This window comes from Ambystoma mexicanum, chromosome 6p, assembly GCF_040938575.1.
Source record: "Ambystoma mexicanum isolate Mex_15411 chromosome 6p, UKY_AmexF1_1, whole genome shotgun sequence".
Classification (NCBI taxonomy): domain Eukaryota; kingdom Metazoa; phylum Chordata; class Amphibia; order Caudata; family Ambystomatidae; genus Ambystoma; species Ambystoma mexicanum.
In genome coordinates this window covers 481,356,214-481,377,781 of record NC_090935.1, presented here as the reverse complement: position 1 = coordinate 481,377,781, position 21,568 = coordinate 481,356,214, and the positions used below count along the sequence as shown (strand labels likewise).

Genomic DNA, 21,568 nt, shown 5'->3' with positions numbered 1-21,568 from the left:
TGGAGGTCTGGAGCGATTTACACTACCCAGGGATGAGACCAGCAGCAGTAAAAAAATACGATTAATAAAAAGGTGCGCTCCTTTAAATCAGGAGAGGGCTCTTCGGGACCACTACAGCACAGCAGTGATTTTGACCCTTGAGAGGATTCTCTGACTGAAGAAAAGACGAGCTGGTTGATCCCACCAGGCTCAAGGGAAGAAGACTCCAGACTGGATCTTCTCTTGTCGTTGAAGGGTAGATAGCTCAGGACTGCAGAGGGGCTTCACCGGGACTTAGGGTTGCAGCAGCCGTCTTCTCCGCTTCTCTTCGGTTCCTTGCAGTTCCAGTGGCGACTGACTTCAAGCCCAGCAGTCCTGCCTTTTATGCCAAAATCCCCCATTCACACAGCCTGGCTGTCAATCGCACAGCAGGGGGGTTGCCCAGCCCGGACAACCACCTCAGCCAATGGACACAAAGTGTGACTTGGGTCTCTAAGGAGACCCTGTGCAGGGCGTGACTACACCCCTCCCTCACATTCAGCCCACCTAGACACCAAAGGAGAGCTTCTGGTCAGAAGCCCGCCAAAGGTCGACGAACAAAGGAGGCAAACCTGGTTTTCCGCGCAAAGAAAGACCCAAGAAGGACTTTAACAAAAATAAATGGCGATTAAACCCAACCGGAAGCCGAAATAAAAAGTATTTAGGCTAGCAGGTTTAAAGTTAGAGGCTACTAAAATAGCCTAAAACAATGCACGTTATGTAATATGATGGCGGTAAGAAAATTAGGGTAGATACCACTGCCACCAGCCAAGTCTTAATGTTAAGGGAGCAAAACAATGCTCCAAGAGGCACAGATAAAAAGGGCTAAGAATGAACCCTTTCCAATACTCAATGTAAGATGGGGTGTACTGGATCTGTGGTTAAATGACTATGTAAAGTTAATGGCAACTTTACCCTTTTCTGGGGGACAGTAGTCCGCCCCAGAAATGGAGTCGGTGGGAAGTCTAAAAGACAACGCTGTTTCACTACACTGAAGGTGCCGTGTAACACAAAAGGGTGGGGCTACTGAAGTGGTGTACTCCATAGTCCACAATCACAAAAACAGATAAAATGCACATGGCAAAACACAGGTAAGAGTGGGGGAAAAGCTCAGACTCTTACCAAGTGGAAAAAATAAACTCCAGAAATCCAGCAAAGCTGCTGAGGGGAGAATTCTCCCTAACACGGGGGGTATGCCCTTCGCGCTCAGGGCTATAATCAAGGGAGCACGGTCGGACAGTGTTGTGGAGCCAATGGTGATATCAAACGCCCTCCCCAGAAGGTTGGCAGACAGCCAGATATATTCTATTCACGAGAGGGACTGTGCGCATGTGAATAAAAGGTATACCCCCCGGCTTCACCCTGTATCTCACGCCACGCGTCTACTAGGCCCAGGTTATTGATTTTCTCCTTCAGGTCGTGTGTTGGTCTCCCTTGTGGGCCCGCCCATCCCACTGATCTATCCTTCGCCGGATCACACGCAATATTGAAATCACCCGTAAGGACAATAGGGGACTTGGCAAACTGAGCTTTTCCAATGCGCTTTGAAGAAAGGGATCTTGAGCCGTGTGTGGGGCATATAACGTCGCCACTGAGAGGGAGTTCATTGCCCTCCAAGGATACCGCAAAAAACCTTCCTTGGTCATCTATAACCTTCCCAGTGATATGTAACTCCAGCCCGTCCCTAAGGGCCAGTAGAACCCCAGCTTTCTTTTCAGATTGGGTCGCTTGTAGGGCCCTGGAATAGCCACACAGCTTAACCCTTCTGCGGTCAGCCGTTTCAGTCTCTTTTAGCGTGATAATGTTTACATTGAGGGAAAAGATCCTCATTGCTCGTTGGCTAGGCATGGTGTTTCAAATGCCCCCAAGTATGGGTTACGTGGCCTCTCCCCTCTCCCCATCTATCCTCCCCGACCACCTCCCTTGGGTTTCCTCCTTTGGTGTGCACTGCGGAAACCTCTTTCATTTCTGGCACCCTGGGTCTCCTGAACCCCCACCTTACCCCCCCCTCCCCTCCCGCCGCTCCCCCCTGGCAGCGTGAGACGACTGGCCTCAGCCCCCCACGAATTCAAACCTCGAGATTCGTCCCATCGATTGCCTTGCAAGTGGTCCAACGCGGGACCTCCTCGTCCCATTACAGGAGCTGAGTCCCCCCCCGCCCCTCATCCCCCCAGAGCCCTTTAGGTGTTGCCGACAGCCTCGATCTTGCCATAGCCTTTTCCTGCTTCTTATGCCCTTCCCCAGGTATCCTTTTCCTACACGTCCCTACGGATTCTATATTGATGGTGACTCCCAGTAAACATCTGGACAATTCTTAAAATCCTGCCCCTTCCATTGCGACAACCTTTTCAAGATTGGCTGGTTGTCGAGTTGCCGTTCTTCCTTGTCTTCTTTGACGGGCCGTAGACCATTCCAAGTCTCTACGTCCAGTTCGCTGGGCTGAAGACAGTAGGTGGAGGCGGAGGGTTCTCCTCCACCCCCAACAGGGCGAGACCCTGTTCACATGTGGTTATCTTCTGAGCTTTGCCTTGCCATTCAAAGGCCAGGCTGAAGGGGTGTAGCCATCTATATGGAGTACCTTGAGCTCTTAAGTGTGCGAGTACCAGGCCCATTCTTCAGCGTTGTTAGCGTTGCTTGTGCCAAGTCCCGATATAACGCAATCTCTGTGCCGTTATACGTAATCCAGCCTGCCTTGCATGCTGCTGAGAGGATTCTCTCCTTCGCCGAGTAACTATGCAATGCCACTAGGACATCCCTAGGTCTAACGCCTGGCTCTGCTCATTTGGGGCCCACTGTGTATCCTATTGAAGACCACGTCCTCAGTCTTTGGCACCTCCAGGAGGTCCACAAAGATGCCTTTCACCACTTGGGAGATCCTGATCTTGGGTGTCGTCCGGGAGGGCCTTTATGCGAATATTCGAGCACCTGGACCTGTTTTCGAAATCTTCCACAGGGAGTTCCAGGTTGTGCGTGGCCATCGCCAGTGTGTCCGGGAGTGAGTCCGGCTTTCGTGCGTCCACGGCTAGGTCCTAGATCGCCCTCATTCGTATCCACCCTTTCCTCCATCTTGCCGATCTCTCTTGATCTCTTGAATGCCCTCCACTAGATCCTCCCTGAGGGCGTCCGTTTGCTTTTGGCCTGCAGTGGTAATCTTTTATACAATATCGGCCAGCAGGAGCTTCAGTGCAGATTGCGTGACTGGTTGTTCTTGGGCCTCAAGATCCGCCGGTGGTTCCCCTGCCGGCCAGTAATTGGGCGTCGTTACCTGGGCGTCCTGCGTGTCCTTGGCCCATATCTTTGTCAGTGCATTCTCCTATAGCCTCCTTAGGGGTCTTTGGAGGGATTGAGTGTCCTTGATTTTGTTCTTAGACATGGTGGCAGCGCCTCCTGATGATGTGCCAGGTGTTGGGTCTTCCGGGTTACTCCAGCAAGGGGGCGGGCCCACAGGGTCGTCTGAGCATCCGCACACGGGGTCTCTCCGTCCTCAATCCGTAGACCTGGGCTGGTTTGGGTGATCGTCCGAAGGGGGGAATCCTTGTGACTGCTGCTGTTCTTGATGGGTCTCTATTCAGCGCTGCGGTTCCCCAATTCAGTCTGGGTTTCACGCTATAGGTGGGGTCTTCAAGCTTACCCAGAAGGGGGTAAGGCTGGCCCCTGATGTGGTGGAAGTTCGCTTAGGGGTCCATGGGACAGGGGCAGCGTATGTCGCCAGGGGGATCCCCAGGGGGATTTTGCATCGATTAGCTGATGTAGGGGCATGTATGCTTCTGTCCTATCCAAGGGCCCTCGTGCAGGAGCGTGGGTTTCAAAGAGGGGGGGTACACTCCGCACCCCCACCCCTTACACTCTCCCCGCGGTGCTCCCTCTAGTTCAGATCAGCCTCCCTACCCCTGATGGGCGAGAGAAATGCACTTTTGCTCAGATCCGGGGGGCGCGGGGGGAAATTGACCCATGGATGATGGTAGGGTAGGTGCAGGGAGGGGCCACCGTTCTCCCCCCACTCAGAATCGTACCTCAGAGGTGCTCACTGGGGTGCAGTGTCCTCTGCTTCCAAGGAGGGTTTTGTGCTGCACAGCAGCTCCAGGGACTCGCTGCTCTGCGCACAGTGCTGCCTCAGAGGACCATCTTTCAGGAGGTGCAATGCGTTGTGTGCCGGAGGGGGCCGTTCTCCTCCAGGAGTACGTGGCGCTCACGGTACATCCCCCTCCAGTGCGGGATGCTCTTCTCCTGGCTGGCGTGAGCGGCGCTGTCTGCAGGCGGGCTCCGGCCCCCCAACCCGTTGCCAATCACGTCTCAGCCCCCGGGCCCTCCAAGATGCAGAGGAGGCGAGTCGCTGCTATGGGGGCGGGAGCTTCAGGGGGACCGCCTGGGGCCGTGCCGCAGGTCCTCTGGTTCTTACAGAGGCGCGTACCCTGCCTCCTCTACTACTGGGTGGTTGCGAGCCGTTGGTTGCTGTGCGGGCACTGCGCTACCACGGAGGGCACTGCTGGTGGAACCCCCGGTCCGCCACTTCCGAAATGATCCCTGCCCGCTCCCACGCCACCGCAGGGGGTGGGGGAAGGAGGGGTAATTCGCAGTCAGCTGAAGTCGCCTGGAGAGGGCTACAACTCTCGCTAAGAAAGTCTTTTGGGCCTTGGGGTCGGGAGCTTGGTGGCCACGGTGTTCACAGCATCGTGGCCATCTTGGAATACAGCAATTCTATTTTTTTAACAGACTGTAGAAAGGTATCGACTGACTGCTTTCTTTTTGTTTAGAATGTCTACAAAGTCAGTGTCCTCAACTGTGTCATGAGTTTGGATTTTGAAGTGATCAGCAGCTCTTTTAAGAATAAATAAGAGCTGATCATCAATGGGGGTGTGGGGGAGGGGGGCGAGTGTGACCTGGTTCAGGTCACATCAGGAGCCTGTAAAAAGGAAATGTCAGTATCATCTGGGACATGCTCGGTAGGCTCATTAGGGTAATCATATAAAGTCCCTTGGTCATCTAGTAGAGAGGATCTTAAGTTTTAACGTCAATGATGGAATGAGATGGAGACGTAGGAGGACTAAGGGATGTAGATAGACACTCCATTTCCCAATATAGTGCTTTCTGTCTAATCGGGAATATGTCCATAAATGAGACAAAGGATGAAATCTTATCTATTGTGGCCTCAAACTTTTCTCTAGTCCAAGAGCCAGATTTAGGTGATGCTGCCAGTGGGAACACCAACTATTCTGGAACTTCTCTTTGCCTCTCTCATCTAATGATGGAGATAAGGGGGGGAGGTGGTCTTAGAATATCTAGGGACCTCTTTGGGGTAGCTGGGGTGTCTTTGGGGAGTTCTTGAGACGCTTCCAAGTGTTTCTCTTTGTTACTGGGTGGTTTTTGTATTTCAAATATTTTTCTCGGAAACAGTTCTACAAAGGTTTAAGCAGCACGGTAATCGGTGCCCGTCTACTTTTCTCGCCATCCGCCCATCTTTCAACGTCCCTGTTGAAAGCTGGCTAGGGGTTGTGTTTACAATGTGGTGTGTGTCTTTCTCCCCAGAAGGTATCCCCGTAGCAGTGAGCTGGGCCTGCCTTTTGGGGCTGGAGACTGAAATGTGGGAGCGAGTAGGCTCCTGTGAAATAACTTCGGCATCTGAATCAGATCAGTTGCTGCCGTGGCCTTCTGCGTCCGATTCAAAGGCGCCGGTAGGGATCTGAGACTCCGCCATCATAGTGTAGGCCACCCACCGTTTGGTGTGCCACTCTGAGCATCTTAGGCTTAGTTTGCAAGACGTACAACGCCATTCTGGATGATATCTGGGAAGGCAGTGATTACACACTAGTGTCTTTACAGGAACATTTGCGGTTACAAAATGGACAAAATTTAAAGGGCATTCTATCAGTCTTCTAATATATGTGAAAAGGCAGCTAGACAAGAGAAGTGAAAGGACACATTCTTTGAAAGAAGTGAAGATAATCAGTCCTGCCACTCTACCTACTGCAAGGCAAAGGCCTGGTGTAGGCAAAAGCCTGCCATTGCACCACTGAGGAATTTGTCGAAATCTGCAGTCAACAGATCGATGCTGCTCGTCGAATCATGCGTTGAAACTACAATAAAATTATATTAATCTTTACAAGTATGGACTTCGCATTTGAAACAACTGACCAAGATGGTGGGAAAAAACAATCTGCGGGACCTCGATGTGTGAAGGACCATGCATAAAATACAAGTTACCGTAGGGATAGTATTACGAAAACGCCCAGTTGACGTCCCTTTTCTAACTTCAAAAACAAACTATGAAAAACTCTGCACCTACCACTAGATGTCGGCCTATGCAAAGCATGCAATTCTAAGCAGATCCGCAAGCCTCAAATTTGTATTTTACAGTATTGGTGATATTACTCTCTGTTAGTTTCATTTTTAAGGGTGTTCAACAAGGCCTACATAAATATTTTTACAACGGTCTACTTTTAATTATTGTGTATTATATTGTGTTGATTGATTGAAGGTCTTTAACCCCCTCAGTGTCCCCACACTCCTGAAACTATGCCTTGACTGCTTATATACCTAACTTGACTGGGTTTGGCTAATCTCCCAGAGCGCACAGTTCCATCATAACTAGGCTACCCTACAAACTGTCCAGCAAACCAGAGTCTAGAAATCCATCTTCACAAAGAGCAGTCTAAAGCACAGACCTTCACTGGTGCAATCTTGGTAGTAGGATCCTCTAGAGTGAGCTTCTCCACATTCTCATTACTTAGGGATATAAACCCTTTGTGGTTCTTGTCAATCGTTATGCAAGTGTGAGGCCAATCTTCAGTGTTAATGACATTTAAACCACGGCATGAAGCAAAGTTGCGGTTTGGAGGCAGGCATCAGTCTGTTTAGGACAAAGCACTAATTGCTGGCCAGTGACAACATGGCAGGCCAGAAATATCGGATTTAAAAAGTGATTGCTACAGATTGTACCATTGAAATAAAAGGAATGCAGGTCAGAAGGCGCATGTGGCATTCTGCTTCTAATACACACAACACACACTCTCTCTTCAGTAGTGCAAGATGCATCTCTGATGCCATGACAGTCTGAACAAAGACATGACATCAGCTAGTGGCCGAAAAACATTTTGGGACCAGTCTACAACTATAAAACATTTCATAGATGAGGAATCATTTAGCAGAATGAATCCAGTACTATTATTATAGAAACAAGTAGTGCAAGATGTAACAGTGTACCTTGACCAGCCTGCCAGGTTGCAAAAATGGCAAACAGTATTTTGGCTTGTGTATGTATTCTTCAATCTCTTTGCTTAGTTTTGCAAGTTGTTGTCGAATCTTGTAGTACGTCACTACACTTTCTTCATTTGGAATTTCTATGTTATTATACTGATCCTCCAGTTTCGTGACCTCTGCAGAAAGGAAAATTATTATTTTGATGCATCCACTGAATATTCCTATATTTCAGGACACTTAAACTTACTGTATATACGCCATGGGACATGGTAAAATAAAGGAGGTTGGCAATTGTCCATAACAGTAGCCTGAGGAAAAGTGCGTAGCTTTTAAAACAGATTTCCATTTCCCTTAAACTTTTAGAAACAGGAAAACATTGTACTGACAATTATACAGTTGGTAACTTATACTGAGACATCAAGATACACTTTCTCATCTGCAGGATTGGCACCACCCAATGAATATGCTAGGAGCAGTCTTTATTCACAGTCACCTGAGATTATATTTGGGAGCAATGACCGAGCAGCCAGGCTTATTTTAGGAGGGAGAGAGAGAGCAGTAGAGAGGTACAATGGACTTGTAGCATACATATGGTTTAAAAATAAAAACCACTGATACACTGATGTATTGTAAAAATAATTGTTTATTTTTTATATCTACATAGCTTTCTAAAGAATTCTCTTTGCCTAAGTACTATTACAAGTCAAATACAATTAATTTTTTTATTTTATTTTTTATTTAATGAGATCATTTTTACAAAAAGTTTATACAATTATAAAAACCAACAGAATACTTATGGTATGCAAACCAAAGCATAGACCAGATTTAGAATAGTAGTAAATGCAGCAAGTTGAGTAAAAGCTAGTGTTACACATTTAGAATGGAAGTATGCTATTCAAGGGGAGTACAACCTCATTAGTATATGTTTTGAATGACAGTATGCAATTCAAGATAAGCAGACCGTATTGGTAGCAAACTGTTACTTATTCAAATTCAGGATCAATACAGTTATACCAACAAAGTTCCAATTAAGTACCTTGCAACATATGTAACTTATTCTTCTTTAAGGAAAATACTTTTTAGAATAGTGAAACAGTTCAGAGGTAAGCAATAACATTAATCACTTTTCAAAATGGCAGCATGCAAGTGAAGAACAAGTTACTTACCAACTGGTAACGTTCTTTCGATTGGATATTCCTCCATCGTATTCCACATCTTTGACATGTAATGTCCACAGCTGTGTACTTCGGAAACTTTTTTGGCAAAGAGCGTCCTGCGTCGATGGCGTCGGGTTGATGTCGCTCGTAGGCCTCCGTCGAGGGCGACATCACCAAATGTTATAAATAGGATGCACAGCACCCATAGCCTCAGGTTATGTTTTTTCCCACATAACGTGTGACATGCACATATCCAATGACTGCTTGACTACACATAGCCTTGCGGAAACGTAAGCTGCAATCGTATAGGAAATTCTCCAGAGGGGTAGTCTGGGAGGGCGATGTGGAATACGTTGGAACAACATCCAATCGAAAGAACGTTACCAGTTGGTAAGTAACTTGTTTTTCAAATGGATTGTGTCCTCCAACGTATTCCACATCTTTGACAGACTCACAAAGCAGTACTAGAAAATGGAGGAGGGAAAAGAATGGAGTACCCAATCAGATGGCGGAATAAAGAACCGCCTTACCAAAGGCCATATCTTGACCATGGATCATATCCAGGGAATAATGTTTAACAAAGGTGTGGATAGAGGCCCATGTGGCTGCATCACAAATATTCTTAATAGGAAATACCAGTTGTAGGGCAGTGGAAGTAGCCACGCCCCTAGTGGAATGATCTTGCAACCCTTCAGGAGGGTCCTTGCCCGTCAATCGTTAACATTCAGTAATGATGAGGATAATCCACCTGGACATGGTCTGTTTGGTAAGAGCCTGGCCCAATCGGTGTCCAGCATATCCCACAAAGAGTTGATCATCTACTCTGACCCTGGACATCCTAGAAATCTAAAAGCTCAGAGCTCTCCTAGTGTACAACCTATGGAGTCGCTCCTCTTCCTTACCAGGATGAGGAGGATAGAAAGACAGAAGAACCACTTTCTGGCTTAAACGAAAGGCAGAAAGGAAGGACGTACCCTCAGTACAACCCTATCCTTGTGGAACACAGTAAAGGGTGGTTTAGATGAAAGTGCCTGCAATTCACTCACTCTGCGAGCGAAAGTAAACGCAACCAAGAACACAGTCTTGAAAGACAATCTCAAAGGACAAGAGTGTAAAGGTTCAAACGGAGCGCCCATCAGGAATTTCAAAACCAAATTTAAATCCCAAACCGGCACCTGGAAAGGGGACGGTGGGAACATAGTGAGCCCTTTAAGAAATTGGGAAATAAAGAATATTAAAAAGGAAGAACATTCTTCAGACGATCGCTTGAAGATAGACCGCGCCGCCAGGTAACCTTTAATGGTACCCACTTGAAGGCCCCTGAGGGCTAAAGAAAGTAAGACAAAACCACAGGAATGGAACACTGAAAAGGATGAACATTTTTTTTCTCTGCACCAGTCGCAAAACTTAGGCCAGCGGTACAGGGATTTTGTTTCTGGCCTCCTGGCCGAAAGCAACATCTCCATCACATCATCCGGGAGGGCCAAATCCTTATACCTCGACCTTTCAGATACTAAGCCTTAGGGTTGATAGTCCTGTCCTCCTCCTCCTCTCGCGAGAGAGCAGATCCTCTCGGTAGGGAGGACGGTGTGGAGGGCAGATGGACATTTCTAGAAGGTCCAGGTACCACGCTCTGGTGGCCCAATCCGGAGCAATGAGCATCATGTGGGTTCCGAACCTCTGTAACCTCCTTAACACTTGAGGAATGACGGACTGGAGGAAACGCGTACAGCAGTGGGAATGACAAATCCACTACGAATGCGTCTCCTAAGGCTCCTCTCTGAGGAAATTCCCTTGAGATGAATCTCTCGCATTTCCGGTTAGCACTGGTGGCGTAGAGATCCACTTGTGGGGTTCCCCAAAGGGCGAAGATCTCCAGAAGGACTTCCTGAGCCAACTCCCACTGCCGAGAGCGAAATTCCATGCTGGATTGCCCAGAACCAGAGCTGCATTGCCTCTGCACAACGGGAGTGACCCCACCCCCACCTGTTTTTGTTGGGTAATGCATGGCCACTGTGTTGTCTGTCATGATCAGGACACTCTTCCCCCGCACAGACGGCAGAAAAGCCTTCGGGGCCAGCCTGATGGCCCTCAGCTCTAACAGGTTGATGTGGAGTTTGGACTCCGACAGAGACCAATGACCGCTGGCGGTCAAGTCTTCGGCATGAGCTCCCCATCCTGTGAGGGAAGCGTCCGTCACTAGTCACCCCTGGCCACGGTCACCAAAATAGCTCCCCCTTCATCAGGTTGGCCCACCACAGAAGATCCTGGAAGACCGAGATTGGAATCTGAACGGGATCCGACATCTTGCCTGAGAACTGCGACCACTGCATCTTGAGGACCCATTGCAGGGATCTCATCCTCAGCCTGGCCTCTGGCACCAGAAAAATGCAGTATGCCATGAGGCCGAGCAACCTTAAGAATTCGAAAGCCGGGAGACTCTGGACATGTTAAAACTTGTCCATCTGCACAATGTGATGAGCCCTTACCTTGGGAGGCTCCCAAGGACATGTTCAACACAGCCCCAATGTACTGGAACTGTTGGGAAGGTGTCAGATGTGACTTCTTGAAATTGAGGGAGAAGCCCAGCTTGTGGAGGGAGCGTCAGGTGAGATTCAGGTGATCCAATGCTTGCTCAGGAGAACGCACACAGATCAGCCAGTCGTCCAGGTAGGGGTAGACGTGAATCCCCCTTCCCCCTCGCCTGAGAAATGCTGTCACCATTACCATGAGCTTGGTGAAGACCCTCGGACGGCAGGACCCGAAACTGAAAGTGCAAGTCGCCAGCCGCAAACCTCAGGTACTTTGTGCTTGTGATCAATCGGCACATGAAAGTAAGCATCCTGTAGGTCCAGAGACACCAACCAATTATGAAGTTAAAGGGCCTGGAGGACTTGAGAAAGAGTGGCCATCTTGAACTTGTCCTTCCTGAGCAGTTTGTTCAACCAACGCAAATCCAGGATGGGTCTCAATCCCCAGTCTTTCTTTGGAATCAAAAAATATGGGGAATACCATCCCTTGCTCCTCTTGGCTACAGGCACCAGTTCTATAGTGCCTTTCTCTAGCAGGGTCAAGATTTCCTGCACAAGGAGTGGATCTGGAAGCTTCAAAGAGAGATTCCCCGGTGGATTGTGGTGAGGCCACTGTAGGAAGAGGAGGCAGTAGCCGTGGGCTATTGTATCCAGAACCCATGCATCCGAAGTAATAGCTCGCCATTCTTCGAGATGCTGAGACAGTCTGCCCCCAACCGGCGAACCATGGGACATGTCCTCATGACTGTTTTGGAGTGGCAGCGCCTGAAGGCAAAGAGGCAGCTGCCGGAGCGGCTTTGGCACCTCTATGTCCCCGACCACCACGGGTACTTTTACGCTGACCCCTTTGACTGGCGGCTCCTCTCGTTCTACCAAAGAAGGAGCAGTAACAAAAAGAATCTCCCCGTCCACTGCTGTCCCCTAGGATGAAAAGGCGGAGGTTGACGCACAGCTGCGCTTAAAGATTGACGCAGCTTTTGAAGTCTGCAACCTCTCAAGGCTCTCGTCAGCGTTAATGCCAAACAAATGTGCGCCATCAAAGGGTAGTTTCAAAAGACGGGCTTGCACATCCGGGGAAAAATCAGACTTCCGCAACCATGCAAACCTGCGTATAACGGTGCTCGCAGCCATGGACCGGCTAACACCGTCGGCCGTGTCCAAACCCGACTGAAGGGATTTACACATGGCATCCTTGCCATCTTGCACAAGAGCAAGGAACCCTTGCCTTTCTTCCCCCTTTGGGAATATGCTCAGCCGCAAGAGAAACAATTCCACAGTGTGTGTGAAAATCTTGCAAAGGCACAGGAGGAGTTAGCCGATTTCAGCACCATACTCCCCGCAGAAAACACATTGCGTGCCCAACCGTTGAAGCGTTTGTCATCCCTATCAGGAGGGATGGTAGGGTACGCCGCCTGCCTCAAGGTGGCTATAGCTGCCTGAACCACCAAACTCTCAGGAGTGGGATGAGACGAAAGGTAGCTGGGGTCGCTACCGGAAGGGCGGTATTTTTTAGTCAACGATTTGTTAACTGCCGGAAAAGATTCCGGGGTCTGCCAAGCAGCCACCACCCTTTTCTGCAATGTTAAATAAAAAGGTAACACTGGGTCAGAGGACGGCCCTTGATCCAAAATATCCGTCAAGTCATCCTGAACAAAAGCTTCAGGAGGAGTAGACCAACCAAGATATTCCGTGACCCTAGCCGTCAGTCTCCTGTAGGACGACTCAGCATGAGCCCCCAGGCTCAGGCCTGCCAAATTCCGACTCAGGAGATGCGTCTAGGCCACTACCATCATGAAGAGATTGCCTCAACTCTTCCAATTGACTATCCCCTGAAAAGACAGAAGCCACATCGGGCTCAATAGGGTCACAATCTAAATCTGACCTCTCCTCCTCCTCATAGATGTCATCAAGAGGGAGGTAAAAGTCCTGTCTCGGGACAGCCGAGGGTCTGGAGTCCTTAACAGGCCTTAGAGACTTGGAAGTAGCCTTCCGTGGAGGATCCACTGTACCAGGGACCTCCAATGGCAAATCCCGGCCAAAAGGCCCCAAAGGAACAGATGGCTTTGGATTCAAGAGCGCCGACGGCTTCGACGGCAAGGGCTGGTACGAAGACAAAGCTTTTACATCCGTATCTGACGGACACGGCAGCGGCGCTGATCTAGAGCCCTTAGCAGGTTTCTGCAGTCTCGCTGGTGACGAGGACCGAGACCTGGAAGCACGTCTCTTGCGACCATCCTGAACCTTGTCCGAATGGGACCTCTAAGGTTCCCGATGAGGATTGCGCCGAGGACCCGTGCCCCAAGGCGCGCGAGCCACGGTTCGAGACCGTTCCTTGCCAGCTTCATTAGAAGGCGCAGACGGAACTGTGCCCTGCGATTGGAAAATCGCTAACATCTGCTCCCTGAAGGCAGCCCATTCCTCCGGAGTCGAGGACTTTGTTGGACAAGCCACTTTCCTCGCGGCTCCATCCTCCGAGGACGACGGGGAAGGCGACCGGTGACGGCGCTTCCTAGAATGCCAAGACGAGGAATGGCGAGAACCACTCCAGGACCGAGACCCCCCCCCCCCCCGGAACTGATGTGTATAGGCGCGTTACAAATGCCATATCATAAGTGTTTCAAGGCGCGACGAGGCAGGGAGGGGGGAACAGGGGGAAGAGACAACGATCCTACTAGGCCAGGTGTCATTCAGATCGCGCAAGTGCAGGGGTAGGGGGAAGGGAAGAAGTGCAAGCGGGGTAGGGGGAAGTGAAGGGGGAGGGGGAAGTGCAGTACAAGGTAAGTAGAATAAAATAAATAATAAATAAATAAGGAGGGCCAGCTGTGGCAGGTGCAAGAAGTGCTGGGAAGGGGGGGCTGGAGGGATACAGACAGTCCCGCAGTGCAGGGGTTGCCAGGGAGGCAGTGCAAGTGGAGAGTGGCTGGGCCTAGGGTCGGGGAGAGTGACCCAGTTGCAGATTCAGTGCAGTTTCAGCGAAGAATTAGCAGGGGAGAGGGAGAGAGGAAGCAGAAGCAAAGAGGAAGGTTTTGAGGTGCTTCCTTCTGAGGTGCTTCCTCATTCTGATGCGGAGAGTCGCCCCTCAAATCGTCAGTAGACATAACCTTGGACTTCGATTTATGGGACTTACCGGGTTTAGAGCCCCTACCTACCTGAAGCTTTCCCTTGGCAGTCAGCGATTGGAATTTGGAACAGTTCTCTGTCGTGACTCTTGCCCAAGCACCACAAACAAATGCGATCGGGTCGGTAATAGGCATCTTAGACTTGCAGTCCCGGCAAGTCTTGAGGCCAGACCACGGAGTCGGAGGGGGCGAAGAAGAAGACATTCACGAGGAATACACAAGGCAAGGTGAGTCTCCGAAGCAAACAGGTTTGCGGAAACAATGGACTGAGGCTACGGGCACCGTGCGGCTTATTTATAACATACGGTGGTGTCGCCCTCGACGGAGGCCTTCGAGGGACATCGACCCGACACCATCGACGCAGAACGCCATATGCCGAAAAGGTTTCTGAAGTACCCATCTGTGGACATTACATGTCAAAGATGTGGAATACGTTGGAGGACACAAATCTGTCTTCCAGGTGGCCAGGACACATCCATCACTATTGGATCCAGTACCTGGGGGTGGAAGAGTGAGGGAGGATCACCTTGATGGGGGTAGGGGGTCCTCGGGGAGTGGAAGTGGGACACCGACCGGTGAGATGCGGTATCCCCTTCTTTCAAGACCTTTTCCCCGATCCTACCACGTAGGACATTCAGAAACATTGTCCCCCCCCCCTTTCCGACATGATCACTTTTGCACACCATGAAAGCCAATAGCCTAACGCCAAAGCCTTTTACCTAAATGTCCCAGAACAAGGGTCAGACAAAGTTAGGCAATTGACCAGAATATATCACACACACACACAAAGACAGCTCTTTCCCTTCCACCACAGGGATAAAAGGTGGAGCATGAGAGCACACTACGAGTAAGGCAAGATGCACAATGAGATAGCTATCCCAGTACAGCAATTCGAGTGGATGAGAAAGGCGGCGAAACCCGAGGGAGTGACGAGAGAAGCAACCTTGCCATCTTTGAACCAGACCCGGGAAACCTCCAGGAAAGGAATAGTAAGACTGAATCGCCAGTGTGTTTTGCAGCAGATGCCAATGGTACACAGAGCATACCTACGCTGACAAGCAGGACAGAGAGACGCCTGCTACCATGGTACCGTCCTTGACTCCAGATACAAGAAACACCAAGCGGTTCATCACAACCGGTGAGTCGAGGGCAGAGCCAATAAGAAACCGAACTGTGTTGAAAAAATGACACAAAGTAGCAACTTTAAGGAAGGCTCAAAGAAATGTTAACATTAAGGGAAAACCAGCTGCAGAAGGGTCCGGCATCACGTGGGTGCTCACACCAGAGACACTGGTTGATCCTGCATTTGTTGAAACTACTGATACCAGAAGGCTTTTGAAAAGCCCAGAGCAATTGTATGCATGGCAAGAGTGAACCAGACACAGGGATACAGACTGGAAGGGGCAAAGCATGATGCCCTAAAGAACATTGTGGTGACAACAGTGAACACGATGGAAGGATGTCCACAGTGTGTTGTGTGAAAGGACATTAAAGGCTTGTGAATGCCACAAGAGAAAGTGTACTGTGAAAAGCCGCAGTGAACCCAACAGAGGGAGGCTAACATCAAGAATACCAGAAGGCCTTAGGAGGGTCGCAAGGGAATGGTCAAAGTGGTCATACAGAGGTCTAGCAAAATATTCTGTACAGTTGAAAGTCGTTGACCGACAAACCATTGAATGCTATGGGAGACTAATCCTGTGTTATGAGAAAAGAGAAGGAACTGTATGTTTGACAAGAGTGAATCCGACTGAGGGATGTTAACAGTTTGTTTTAAAAAAAAGACCATACGACTTGTGATTGCAACATGTACAAGTGCTTCGAGCAGAAGCTAACAGCAGAGAGGGGTCTGAGCCCGGCATAGGGTGGGGAGGGGAAAGTCCTGGGGTGAAGAATCATCACCCTAAATACAATTGGAAAGGAACTTTAGTTATTTTATTTTTATTGTATATGGTTCAGAACAAAACAACTTTTGAACCTTTACAAAACGAAGGAAGGAAAGAGTAAAAGCTAAACAAAATTATTAGCATCTTTCCACATAAAACCATTGATTAAAACAAAATCCAAAAATTCATAAAGCACTGAAGGAGGATTACGAAGCGCCCAACCCAGGAGGATATTACCTTTTCAGGTCTTACTTAATGCTGTAGGATAGTGGCCCCAATTGCTTCATTAGATCTCTTCATACAATGGTTGTTCCAACTTGCCCTAATTTCCTGGCCATATAAGATTACTTCAATTTCCCACACCAGATTACCCTTCCAGTGACCACTTCATTTCAGCTCTAGTTGAGGAGAATCAATTTTTTCAGGATTTCTACCACTGCTGCTGTTAACTGTACTTCTTGTCCTGAAATCATTCTTTCCCAAAGATGCTCCGATAGAATTCCCTCCTCCCAGACAGTAAATCTTCTCAAGTTAGCCAACCTCAAAGCCCAAGTCCCTTCGCACTCCATTAGAAGGTGACTGAGTGACTGTAGACTTGGATAAGTGCAGATTTTACAAAGTTTGACTGCATTCTCCTGCTGCTTTCTTATGGCCAAAATGTTGCTAGTGGGGATGAGATTCATTCTTTCTCGCATAAAATTGGTCCTTATTCCGGGGTCAGGATATTTTTCTAAATAGCAAGGGAACCTGCATTTTTTTCTGTCAAAAGCTCATTGTATGGGATTGAACGCCTCACCTTAGCTATGGTTTAAATCCAATCCATGCAATCTATGTCATGTTTTAACTTTAGCGGGTTGGTGATTAGGGTTCAAGGTCTAAAACCGTCCTGTCCAGGATAGATCTTACTCGGTCTTCTAACCCTGCCAGAATGCATGATTTTGAGCTTCTTAAATGCGCTCTGATGTCCTCATACAAGGTTCCTGGACTAGGGTGTATTATATCTCTGTAAAGTGAGACTAATTTCCACTCCACTAGGAACTTTAATGATTTAAGACCTACTTCGAACCGAAGCTTCCAGCCCGGGGTGCTCAAGGGAAGACTAAGGGAGTCTTTACAAATTCTCCCTTCGATTTTAGCCCAGTTTATGTTCCAGAGCGATGCTTTGGCTTCTAAACCATACATGATGACCAGTACTATTTTGGCTATATAATATTTTATCATTGGTAGAATAGTAAATCTACAATACCTCATCTCGATTTGTTTCATTTGTGGAATCAAATCCCAGGCTTTACTCAGAATGTCAGGCTCCAGGTTAGTCGGGCTGGCATAAATCTTATAACCTAGGTATAGCAAATTATCTACTTGCGGTATTATCTGCCCGTTCAGGGTCCAGCTATCAAACCCGATTATCTTCCTTGGGTGTTTGAAGACTAGAACCTTCGATTTTGTAGGGTTTATGACCAACCCATTTCTGGCAGCGTATTCTCCCAATTTGGTCAAGAGTCTTTGCAGGCCTACGGCCGTTCTATCTAACAGTACGATATCGTCCGCATAGGCCAGCCAAAAGATCTCATTACCATTAAGAATTGGGCTGGCCAATGCGGACGATTCTAGCTCCTGGCCCATATCTGACAGGAAGAGATTGAATAATAATGGCACACCCAGACAGCCCCGTCTTACTCCTCTTTCTACTTCTACTATGTTGGATAGATGTCCTTTGTTGTCCAAACGAACCCCAACAGTCGTTTCTCTATGCAACTCCATCAACATGGCCACCAAGGCCTTGGGAACTCCCTTTTGGCAAAATTTTGACCACAGTTTGGATCTATCAATCTGGTCAAAGGCTTTAGATAGATAGATCAATCCAAGCGCTGTAGTCGCAATTCCCCCTTTCCCGTGGTAGGCTCACCTACTAAACCCAGGATCACCCCGTTTAGCACTGTAGACAACCCCGGCCTAAACCCTGTTTGAGATCGAGACAACGCCCCCACTTGGTCCACCCAGTATGTGAGCTCCTTGACTACCAGCCTCATGAAGATCTTACTTTCTATGTCTAGGAGGGCGATCGGACGGTAGTTAACAGGATCAGTCCTATCGCCCCCCCCTTAAAGAATGGAATAACCAAGGATGTTTTCCATGATGGTGGGAACTGTTTGGATATCAAGATCTCTTCAAAATGTTGCCTCAGAAACCTTGCCCAGAACTCCGGTGCATTAAGGACCTAGTAAGTTAGGCCACTAGGACCGGCTGCTCTGGCGTGAGGAGCTTCCGATTATGTCTGTAATTTCCTCCTCGTACAGAGTCAGAACCCAGTCTATGTCCTGTGGCTCAATCTTCCCCTCCTCTCTCGGTTTCTTAAAAATTGTTGGTGTTTCACCCATTTACTTTCCGGGACTAAGTTGCACAGAGAACTATTCGACAGAGTCCAACTGGCCCATAACCGACCAAAAGCCTCTGGAGTTCGTCTCCGCCAGAAGCTTTAACACAAGTTCCCTGTCGATTTGCAGCCGAGGCACCCTGTGGTTTTTGGACCAATGCCTGTAATTACTCCCGATACTTTTAGCTTCCCCTTTGTACCTCTGGGCTCAAGTCCAGCCTTCTTAAACTGCGTAGCTCTTATTACTGCTCTTTTTTTACCTCGAGTCTTCATCAAACCCATTTAGATGGTATTGCTTAGCTCCCATAGATGGCATTTTTTGGGGGCACGGTTGACCAGATGAAGTTGACATAATTTACTGGCCGATATTGTTCTATTAAGATGGAATTCGGGACTCTGTAGTTCTTTATTTAGCTTTATTCCTCCATGCACATATTCTGCTAGCCTATTGCTTAACTTAGCACCCACCAGTTTCTGCTCAGGTATTATCAGAGGATGTACTGGTAGTTCTTGGAAGGTTAACTCTAGCCTGGAGTGGTCACTGCCACCTTCTTGTTTTACTTCCAGTGTAGCTGTTAGCGAGAAAAGGCCTGCTCATGCAAATATATAATCCAATATAGACGAAGATTCCCCCTGCTTCCAGGTCATAGAAGCCCCCTTTTCCCCTACGAGCTCCCATTTAGCATTTTAAGATCCCACAAGCTCATGAACGCCAGCCATAGTTGCCCTCTCCTTGAAACTTATTTTCTTACAGCCCTCTCCTGCCCATTTAGCTGCTGGATACAGGCAGAATTAAAATCTTCAGCCATTATTATATTGGCCCTTCCATTTCTGACTTTACTGTTGTCAATAGGGCACCTAAAATAGCCAAAAATGCTTCAAGTGAGGAAGAGGTGGGGTTCCAGTAAACATCTATCAAAACTATTATTGGGTTAGATATATCTAAGTTGAGATGGATCTTGCTGGCCAAAATGCCTACTTCGTTCTTAAATATCAGGGTAGCGGCCTTCACTGAGCTGTTAAATGCCAGTAAAATCCCGCCCGCTAGTCTACCCAGTGGTTTTTGGCTGGCTGTTAGCCAGTGAACGGTAAATCCTTCCATCTCTATTGCATTGACCAGGAAAAGCCAGAATATCCATTTTACCCCGTAAATAGTCTTACTTTTTTGATCTGAAAGTGCTGGAGCCCCGCAAATTCCAACTCAACACATGGAGGCCTGTTTGACTAAAGTAGTCGCGAGCCCAGTCCCATGTTCGTTAGGACTTGGGCTAGAATTTCAGGAAGGTCGGCTAACACTTTTTCCTCCCTCAAGCTCTCTTCTGTGTCTGCTGGTCCCTCACTGCTACACCCGGAGGGGCCTCTTCCTTGACTCTGTGGGCTTGTCCTTGCGAGCTCCTGGTAGTGGTTAATTCCAGCCAGGTTTATCTCAAGTGAATCCTTGGCCACCTTTAGCCCTTGTTCTTCTAGTGCGCTGGTGGCTTTTAGAATCGCTTGATATGCCCTTAACGAGCTCAGCCCCATCTCCACCTCAAATGGATTTTTATAATCTGGGAATCTCACATACTCCAAGTCCACAGAGGCAAATAAAAACAAGCTCTTGATTTTCTTAAACACTGATAGGATTGTGCTTCTGTTGAGGGACTTTAATTGCTTGTTCTTTCTTGTGGATTTTAACCAGAGTCTTGGCACTTCTAAGCCGGTTATGGCCTTCTCCCTTTCCTCCACTCACGTGATCGGATTGTCCTGCGGCTGTGCATTCGACCTCTGAACTTGCACAATCTCCTTTGATTTGCCCGACCCGTTCCATATCCCTTGGATTGTCTGGAACTTGCCTTCTCCCTTTTCAGATGTTGCGATGATGGGAGTGATTGATTCACTGTCAAGCACATTTTGTCCTAATTTAACTTGGTCTGTCTGCAGACCTATACAATCTGAGGAATCTTTCGGGGGACTCTGATGCTGTTTCTCAGGGTCCTGAATTTGTCCCAACCTTGGGGACTTAGACTTGTGAGCCAGACTCAGTCGGGGACTCCAATATTGCATGGTTAGGGTTGTCTCCCTTTAAAGACCATCTGAAGCTGGCAATGTGATATTACTCACAAAATGTTTTCCTGCATTTTTGTTTTTTGGCTTTTTCAACTGATTATTTTCCTTGTTCTGCTTTGCGATGTTCGGGGCGCTTTTCTGCCCCTTTTTGCTACCTTTTCAATCTTCTTCGCCACCCATAATTTTGATTACTTGCAGCAATACAATCAAAGTCTCCAGTGGCCCTATTCTCCCCAGCGCCTTCTTGGTTTTCCTTGTGTAGACTCCTGTTCTCACTTGACTCCTCAACTTGATCTTCAGCCACCTGGGCCAATCTCCTGAATTCTTCCTAGGTGGATTGCGATAGTGGGGTATCATGAATTCTTGAGCTTTCTGAACTCTACCACCCCTGTCTTGTGTGGCCCAAGGCGTGAATGAACAAGTTACTTACAAACTAACGTTCTTTCGATTGGTTTCTTCCATGTATTCCTCATCTTAGATATATCCTTACCTTCAGCTTTGCTGCTTCGGAAAAAATTATCTCCACCAGAGGGCGCTCCACTCGATGCTTCGGCGTCGATGTCCCTCTGCGGCATCCGTCCAGCGCCGACATCACCCGCTGTATAAATGCCTAGAGCGCGCCCGTTGGCCGCAGTTCTGTTTGTTCGTATATTGTAACGAAGTGGATTGTAGTTAATGGCGTGCCTCTTTTGACCCAAGCCTTAAAGGAATTTTGAGTGTAAACCACGTAAAGTCTACTGTGGGGTAGGCTGGGAGGGTCGATGAGGAATACATGGGAGGAACATCAATCGAAAGAACGTTACAGTTGGTAAGTAACTTGTTCTTCGAATGGATTGTGTCCTCCCACGTATTCCTCATCTTAGACTCCCAAAGCAGTTTTGTATCGGAGGTGGGAGTACAGAAATATTAGTCATGTACAGAATGAAGTACTGATTTAGCAAAAAGACCTCCTTGTGAAGAAGTCAAATCTAGAGTATAATGTTTTATAAAACAAGTGTGCATGGATGACCATGTGGCTGCTGCACAAATATCTTGCACTGGGACACTCCTTTGAAGTGCTGTTGAAGTCGCCATGCCCCTGGTTGAATGAGCCCTCAGGAGGATCTTTCCCAGCCAATCTATAACATTCATTCAGTTATAGCCAAAATTATCCGTCTAGATAAAGTTTTAGTCACTGCCAGTCCAAATTTGCGGGCAGTGTATCCCACAGAAAGTAGTTCACTGATGCAATCTTGAAATA

General features: G+C 48.2%; 1 protein-coding gene across 2 annotated transcripts in view; it reads right to left on the bottom strand.

Annotated features, from left to right (window-relative positions):
- Positions 1-21,568, bottom strand: part of MTREX (Mtr4 exosome RNA helicase) — a 1,095,475-nt gene that overhangs the window by 469,017 nt on the left and 604,890 nt on the right. For both annotated transcript variants that reach the window (XM_069627280.1, XM_069627281.1), the window contains exon 17: positions 7,219-7,391. In XM_069627280.1, the coding sequence (XP_069483381.1) occupies positions 7,219-7,391 (173 nt within the window). The remainder of the gene's footprint in view (positions 1-7,218; positions 7,392-21,568) is intronic.